Source organism: Rattus norvegicus, chromosome 8 (assembly GCF_021556685.1).
Source record: "Rattus norvegicus strain SHRSP/BbbUtx chromosome 8, alternate assembly SHRSP_T2T, whole genome shotgun sequence".
Lineage (NCBI taxonomy): Eukaryota > Metazoa > Chordata > Mammalia > Rodentia > Muridae > Rattus > Rattus norvegicus.
This window is the reverse complement of record NC_141541.1, coordinates 127266862-127275255: the sequence shown is the minus strand read 5'-3', so window position 1 is coordinate 127275255 and position 8394 is coordinate 127266862. Positions and strand designations below refer to the sequence as shown.

General features: G+C 48.4%; 1 protein-coding gene and 1 pseudogene across 2 annotated transcripts in view; one reads left to right on the top strand and one right to left on the bottom strand.

Annotated features, from left to right (window-relative positions):
- The first annotated feature begins 268 nt into the window (after nucleotides 1-268).
- The window catches only part of Scn11a (sodium voltage-gated channel alpha subunit 11), a 70332-nt gene continuing 62206 nt past the window's right edge, over nucleotides 269-8394 (top strand). Inside the window, exons 1-2 of one of the 2 annotated variants that reach the window (XM_087560758.1) lie at nucleotides 269-339; nucleotides 6159-6432. In XM_087560758.1, the coding sequence (XP_087416884.1) occupies nucleotides 6166-6432 (267 nt within the window). In that variant the 5' untranslated portion in view covers nucleotides 269-339; nucleotides 6159-6165. 2 annotated transcript variants of the gene reach the window in all.
- LOC148004383 (large ribosomal subunit protein eL36 pseudogene) lies at nucleotides 3561-6065 on the bottom strand (annotated as a pseudogene).

The following is an 8394-nucleotide window of genomic DNA, read 5'->3' as shown; positions in this document are numbered from 1 at the left end:
CCCAGTGTAGCTTTTCTGAGAGGATTTTCTGTTCCCTCACACTCTTGGATGAGGCTAAGGAGAAAAAAAAAACCAACCTGTTTCTTTATTAATGATGCTTTTTGCAGAGTTAGATTAAGCACTGATTAAAGGCAAGATGTAAGTACTCTCTCAGTCACTTCTCTGCTTACAAGGCTTCCTTCACGACTCTTTAAAATCACTTTGGCTCCCTTCCCGTTTGCTGTCCTCCCTGCGCTCCACCCAGCTTCCCAGCTGCCCCTCCCAGAGCTCTAGCCTACTGCCAAGAGCGAGAATCTCTGGAGCCATACGGTGCCCTGATCCTCCGTACCAGGAAGACAGGTAAGCCTTCTGGGCTGGGCCGAACCCAATCCTCTGTCTTTTCAGTCTAGGGCTTGGTATTTAGAGACCTTCATGTGTTTGTGTCAGACTGAGATCAAGCCCCTTTGTAACCATATCCCATTGAAATCAGAGGTGGAGACCAGGTAGGAGATGCGTGGTCAGGTATTAGAGCCCATCATCGAGTCTCACAGAGTGGGGAGGAGTTGGCAGGAGGGGCTGCCCGGCTCTGACAGGTGCTCACCAGCCTGGGGGCTTGATGTGAGCAGGTGGTGTTTTCTAGACAAGGTATGCTTGAATCTTACTGAAATCTGAGGTTCTGGTACCAATCTAAATATTTTCTGGGCTCGTTGTGCACACTTAATCAGAAATCACCGTGCGGTTTCTTGGTTGGAGAGTGGTTTCTTGTGGCTGGCTTTGGACAGGGGTCCTTGTGTGAACGTCTGCTCACTTGCTTCTTGGTTTTCTTATGGAATCTATTGATGGGGAGGTGGCGTTCTTTCCGTTGCAATCTACATTAGTACATATTAATGACTTAGTGGTAATCATGGCTTAGAACTTGGTCAGTCCACCATGCAGTGTGGACAAGGAGGTACCTTGGAGCCTGCCTGCCTGGGTGGATGGGTGAGGTGACCTGGTAGGGGGCGGTGGGATGCCTGTGACAAAGATGGGAGGGGGCCTGTCACACACAGTGAGGGAGCCAAAGACCTTGTCAGCCCTACTGGAGACTGGGTGGCTTTCTCCTCCTGACTGTGTGCTCCTTTTGACTGTGTGCTCCTGCCTTCCTTGGGTTTGACCAACTTGGTGGAATTCCAGGGCAGCTGAGAGCTTGAGACCTGGAAACTGGGCCCGAGGGTCTCCAGAACGTGCATACAGGACCCCAGGCAAGGCTTTTGACTTCTCTAAGCCTCGGTGCCTTCTTGTGTCAGGTTGCCATGTTGCGATGCTGCCTACCTTTTAGATTTTCACAAATAATTGGAGGAGAGCTTAGCTTACAGTCATTGTTAACTCATGAATGTCCGTATGACTGGTGACATTCTACGACATGGACATTCTACGACTCACCCTCCTAAGTGAGTCTGGTGGGCAGGTTGCCAACCTTTCATGATGTCCCACACATTTCTCCTACTGGTTGGGGTAAAGTGTGAGGGTCTGACCAGACAACTTCCTAGAGAGAAAATGAAAGCAGTCCACTAGTTGGGAACCCTCCTCTGAGAGGGCAGAAGGACATTTGCTTCACGAGACTGTTCCAAGACCAGCATGAGATGATGCAGGCTACACGCCCACAGTTTCACCTGGAACAGGTTAAGCACTGTTAAACAGCATCTGAGTCCGTTAAAGTGTTTGTCATGCGGGGCTCAGTGAGCAGATGACCATGTACAGTTGTGTGCAAGTGACAATGACGGTCATGTTTTACATGACCGTGAAAAGGAGAGTGAGAAGAGTATGCCAACACATTAACCCTGCATGTGTTGGGCGACTGTGGCTTGTGATCATTTCCTGTTTGTGCTTTCTAAACCTTATTGAATGAATGGCTTTACTAGCTGCAGCAGGAAGCAGATGGCTCTCCAAATTGGGCATTTTGGGACTGTTTTATGAAAGGGACCTTGCAAGAAGGTGCAGTCAGATCTCAGTGACAGAAATGAGCAGTTCTTGTCTGGTGAGGGTGGGGGCTATAACACATCACATCAGAAGGCCTTAGGGAAGGCAGGACCAGACAGAGACATGCAGATGGCAACCTACTGGCGGGGCTGATGGCCAACACCAGAAAGAGGCAGGAGGATATTCCTGACCCCTCTCTGTTCCCCTCAGGGTTACCTGTGAGTGCGTTTACTGTCTAGACACAACCTGAGTACAAGGGATTCCAACCCTTGAGCTAAATGTGGGTCACCTCAGGGCATGATGGAGCAGGGTGAGAGGATGAAGGACAAGCTGGTGCAGCACAGTGGGTCATGTGACTTCGAGAGACTCTAAATGGAGCCCAGAGCCTGCGTGCAGACACCAGTGCCTTCGTGCTGGGACTCCCACGGTCTAGGACACAGACCCAATAACGTCAGCTCTTCAGGGCCACTTCACCTCTTCCTGAGGCCTCATCGTCACCAATTCATCATTTACTTCTGGCCACTGGCGTCTGAACCCCCAATTTCTTCACTTAACAAGCTTAAGTAGAAGTCACAGGAGTGTCTGTCAGCGAGAGGAAGAAGGGAGAGTTTACTGAGTGTCTTCTGCCCCTCCTCAGGTCCTTCTTGCTTTGCCATTCGTATTTTTCTGTTTATTTATTCTTTAATATTTTTGTTACTGCATGTTGACTGCACGGGACTGTGGGCGTCATTGTGTTTTCATATGTGCAAATAACACCCTTTGACCCTGCTCGTGACTCTCTCATTTCTTTCCTCTTCCTCAATTACCCTCTTTATCCCCCCACCCAGATCCGCATCGGAGAGTAAAAATGTAATTCTTGCCTTCGTCTGGCTGATGTCACTGAACATGGTCGTCTCCAGTCCAACCTGTCTTGCTGCAGGCAGCGCGTTCTCATTCTAATTTACTGTCGAGCAACATACACAGATTTCATTCAAAGGCGCACTTGTCGGTTGCTGAGCTTTGAGGTGGATCCCCAAAGCTGGATACCGTGAAGGGTGGCCCAGTAACTTCGGGCGTGTGGGTATCTCTGTCCGATGCTGTCCTCGAGTTGTTAGGGTGTGAAATTAGGCGTGCTGTATCTGGTTCGTACTGTGGCTCTAGTCTCGTTGGAGCCTCCACCCTGATTTCACAGTGACTTAAGTGGTTTCCGTTCCCACCTGCAGTGGGTGAGGTTCGATTTCCCAGGCGCCTGAGCATTCTTTGCTTTTGTCTTAAGTGGTAGGCAATCTAATTGGTCTCTCTCCTTCTCTCCCTCCCTCCTTCCTTTTCTCCCTCCCTTCCACCTCCCTACCCCTCTTCCCCCTCCTCCCCCCCCATACGGGGATTAAATTAGGGCCCCACCCCTGCTAGGCAAACGTTCCACCATTGAAGTGTATCTCCAGCCTTAGATGGGATCTCAGTACATCTTTGATTGGCATTTTCTTGGTGGGTAAGGATGGCGAACACTTTCCCTATGTATTATTAGTCACTTGTACTACCTACTCTTTCGAGGGTCTGTGTCATCCTTTGCCCACTTTTGTTGTTGTTGTTGTTGTTGTTGTTGTTGTTGTTGTTGGAACGATCTTATATTGGGGGAGGGTTCATCAACCCTTCCTCATGGCTGCCAGCACGTTGTTCAGCTCCTCCCACTTTCTCTTGGCGCAGATGCGCACTCCCACCCTCTTCTGGATGAACTTGAGTGCGCACTTGTCCTTGGACAACTCCATGGCGTGCCGCTTGTAGGGTGACACGAAGCTGCACACCTCTCGGATCATGTCTGACAGGAACTTGGTGTGCTTGGTGAGGTGCCAGTTGTGGCTTGGAGCCCGCAGCGCCCACTGCGTCTCGGTGTGACGGTTTTCGTCAACCGTGGCCCTTGTTGAGGCCCCTGGCCATGGGGTAGCGCAGGGCCCTGGCTGCTGCTCTTTGATGGCAGCCGGGATAGGAAGCTTTTGCCCACTTCTTGATCGTCTGTCTAATTTGTTCTCTTGGTGTTTACCTTCTTTATACATGCTGGATACTAATCCTGTGTTGGACGAATGGCCAGGAAAGATTTTCTCCCATTTTGTAGGCTATCTGCTCAACTCTGCTTATTTTCCCATTGTTATGCAGACACATTTTAGATTGATAAAATCCCAGTTGTCAGTTCTTCCTATCATTGTCTTAGCTACTGGAGTCCTCTTTCGAGAGGCAGTCATTTCTCCTTCAGTTCTTTGTTGTGCATAGGTACAAAATGACACAGGGAAGGTCTTATCTGGTTATGTTTAGATGCTTCTTATACCTGTGTGTCCTTATCTTTCCCAAGATTTGGGAGGGTATTTTCTTGTTTGCCTACCATTTTCCTAAAGAATGTCTTTTGTCTATTTCTTCGTGTCTTCAGCACAATAATATGTAACGCCAGTCTTCTATTTTTGAGACAGAATCTCATGTAGCCCAGGCTGGCCTCAAATTCACCATGTAGCCAAGGATGACCCTGAACTTCTGGTCCTCTTGCTTCTGCCCTCTAGAGTTCTTTCATGTTTCTTTCATAATTTCTTAGTTTTTTTTTCTTTATTACTGCCTGGTTTTTCTGATTCATCACTCTGTTTAAGTCCTGAAATCCCCTTCTTTAGATTGAGCTTGACCCCACGTGGGGCTCTCTGCTCAGGTATCTTTATTAGCTCAACAACCATTTCCTTTCCAAGACTCTCTTTGCTTCTGAAAATGTCCATCTTTGCAATGAGTTCCTGTCCACACCCTATTTTGTCTTTCTTAATTGTTCCACGATTTTCTGCAATCCATTGATCTTTTAGAAACGAATTGTTTTGAAATCTTGACATTCCGTCCACTGCGACCTCTCTTGGGTTGGTTGCTGGTGACTCTCCAACCCTTGGAACAGTCTTCTGCCTTCTTTCACTATCTTCATTATATCCCAGTGTTGGGATCAACCGCTGTGTCTGTATAGACATATGTTTTACTTTAAAACACTTTAATTTTTTTGAAAACAACTGTTTTATAGGTACCTGTGTTCTGTCTACACGTATGTCTGTACACTACGTGTATGAAGCGCCCAAGACCAGAAGACGGTGTTGGATCCCTCGGAGCTGGATTTGTGGATCATTATGAACCACTGTGTGGGTGCTGGGATTTGAACCCTGGTCCTCTGGGTTCCAGTCATAGCCCTTAACCACTGAACCATCTCTCCAGCCCCATTTTCTGCTTTCATGTGAGAGTCATTCTAGGACCAGGTTTCTCTTAAAGATGCACCCTGAGGTTTGGGCTAGTTCAAATGGCATTTTGTAGTAGTTTCCTTGTTACATCTTAAACAAAATTTTGTTGCATCCCTCCCCGCATCTGTATTCCATGGCATGGTGTGGAAGTTAGAAGACGACTTACTAATTGGTTCTCTCCTTCCACCACATGGATCTAGGGCAGTGAGCTTAGCTTATCCGCCTTAGTGGCAAGCACCTCTACCCCCTGAGCCATCTCTCCAACCCTTGTTACTTCTTTTGATAAATGCATTTTGAATCAATGCAATCTATGTTAGATCCGGAGGGTATTTCTTTTCCAGTGGGTCTCCCAAGAGTGTGGCATTACAGCAGGTCCAACAGATATACCATGGACAGTGTGTTTCACTCTCTGTAACTGTAGCTTTCGTCTCAGCAACAATGTATATTCGGCAGTTCTATCTTAGCGACCTATGGACCTATGCTGTGGACTCCAGCAGGTGTCAAGCATGTGGTCCTTTTGTTCTTTCTCTCTACTGTTGCTGTGGAGATAGGTCTCCTGGCCCTCACACATACCTGGAGTCTGGTCATCAGTTTTTTATGGCTTTGGTGCTTTTATTTCCCCAATTCTTTTAAAGCATTGTTTGAAGGTGACTGTGTGTCCAGATGCTAACTCTTGGGGCTGGAGAGATGGCTAAGTGGTTAAGAGCACTTGCTGCTTTTTCCAGAGGACCAGTTTACAATATATACACCCAGGACCCTTAAGCATACAGAAGATGTCTGCCAGTTCCTCCTATCCCTTGTCAATGCTATGCCCCAAGGTTCTGCCCTGCCAGTGTGGCAGCCCTTTCTAGTCTACCCCACAGAGAGTCAATACCCAGACCTTGGCACCTCAGCACCCATTTCTGTAGCCTTCCTGGACACTATCCCTTGAGGGTGAGCCCCAGGGCAAGCTGAGTGCCATCCCCATCCTGAGAGCTGTGTTTCTGGGCCAAGGGTGAAGATGGAGGAGAGGTACTACCCGGTGATCTTCCCGGACGAGCGGAATTTCCGCCCCTTCACTTCCGACTCTCTGGCTGCCATAGAGAAGCGGATTGCTATCCAAAAGGAGAGGAAGAAGTCCAAAGACAAGGCGGCAGCTGAGCCCCAGCCTCGGCCTCAGCTTGACCTAAAGGCCTCCAGGAAGTTACCTAAGCTTTATGGTGACATTCCCCCTGAGCTTGTAGCGAAGCCTCTGGAAGACCTGGACCCATTCTACAAAGACCATAAGGTACGTTCACATGCAGGTGGGATGTCCCCTTCCTGTGCTCACACGTGCATTACTGGGTCTCTGAATCCAGTCTCTGAATCTGGGTCAGTGGCAGGCAGGCACACCTCCTTTCCTTTGCCATCACCCCATCTTTGTAGCTCTTACTTGTTTCCTCTAAGAAAAAGAAAGAGATGAGGCAGACTGTGCCGAAAGGTTAAAAGGTCAGCACAGGAAACAGTTATAAACAAAAAGAACATAGTGGTCAGTCAGGACAGGAAGTAGGGCCTCCCTTGAGCCTGGCTTCATGACTCCAGACAAATGTACACCCAGATCCTCACTTCCTATGTCTAGAGTGGGAACAATGTCTGATCTCCCTACTCCAAGGTAAGACATGCAGTCAACAATTCACAGTGCTGCACCGGGAAGGGGAAGGGACGTCCTTTTCAGCAAGAGCATCACCTCCCAAAACATTTGGACCATATGTAGGCTTTCTAAGCTGTTAAAGTGAGATTAACGAAGGTCAAGCTGATAGTTGATGTAAGGTAGGTGCTCAGCCATTGAAAGCTGGGTCCCTGTTAATCAAGTGAGCTTGTGCAATTCTACGTGACCCTCACAGCAACCTATGGAAGCCTCCATGGTTTACCCACGACCTATAATTCTGATTTTTTTAAAAAAACAATTATTTATCTATCTTTGTTATGAATGTGTATATGCATGTGTCATGGGCATGTGTGTGGACAGAGGATGATTTCAGAGTTGGACCTCTCCTACCGTATGCACCCTGGGGTCTGCCTCTCCCGCTTGGCGAGTGTCTTCAGCTGCTGAGCGATCTCACCACCCCCTAGAGGGAATTCTTCTTTTTCCAAATTAGTTTTTATCTGTGTGCATGGGTGTTTTTGTCTGTAGGTGTGTCTATGTACCATGGAGACTAGAAAAGGGGGTAAGGTCCCCGGAACTGGGGTTACACATGGTTGCAAGCTGCAATGTAGGTGCTGGCAATTGAACCCAAGTCCTCTGGAAGAGCAGCCGGTGTTCTTAACTACAGAGCCATTGCTCCAGCCCTCTCTGATGCAATTCTTGCTGTAAATTCTAGAATGACTTCAGAATGAGGAAGTCTGATTCCTGAGCTGTCCTTGGCTCCTTGAAAGCCTGGGCTGTGAGGCCACCCCCCCAGCCCTCTGAGGGGATTCCTTCTTTGGAAAGACCCAGGCGTCCTTGCTGTTTCATGGTTCAGCAGAGGTTGGAAAGTCCCTCATTAGACCAGGTCTGGGAGCTTGGGAAAACTTTTAGTATAACGACCATGGTGCTAAGACCACCTTTTGCTGATACCTGTGACCTCTTAAGAGTCGTTTCCTGGGTGCATGGTCTGTAAGTGGGGACCCTAGAGTTGCCAGACCAAATGGGGATGGGCCATTTAGAGGAAGTTGGGAATATATGTGGAAGGGACAGAGAGAAGAAGGAGAAAAAAAAACACCCCACTTCCTTGTTTCTCCTTTCATTATGCCCCAGAATCCCAGGTATCTCTTGGAGACATGGTTGTCAGAGGAGAGTTAGTCAGGAGAATTCTCTTTGTCCTGGAGCTGGGTAGGAAGCCGGCAGGACAGGCAATAGCTCATGAGCTTCAGACTCCTGGAGGGCAGGCTCTGGTTTTAGGGCCACCCCTTCCTTCCTAGTTTGGGCTTGTCCTTTGATCTGGAAGGCATGTTTTGAGCCCTGCATGCCTATGGTCTCATGTGGTATGTGTGCTCAAGAGTGACGAGAGAGCCCTTTACCCTACAGATGAGGAACGGAAAGTTTATAAGGTCAGACAACTGGGAATGAATCTCAAGAGTTCTTTAGCTCTTGGCAACTTAGCGTCCCCCTCCTTTAGAGGCTCCTACTGAGGAGAGAGTTGGAGATGAGTCCGAGAGCAGGTAGGAGGAGCTGGTCCCTATCCCTCTAGTCATTAAAGCCCTGGCAAGTGTTGTTAAATGCACCATTAGC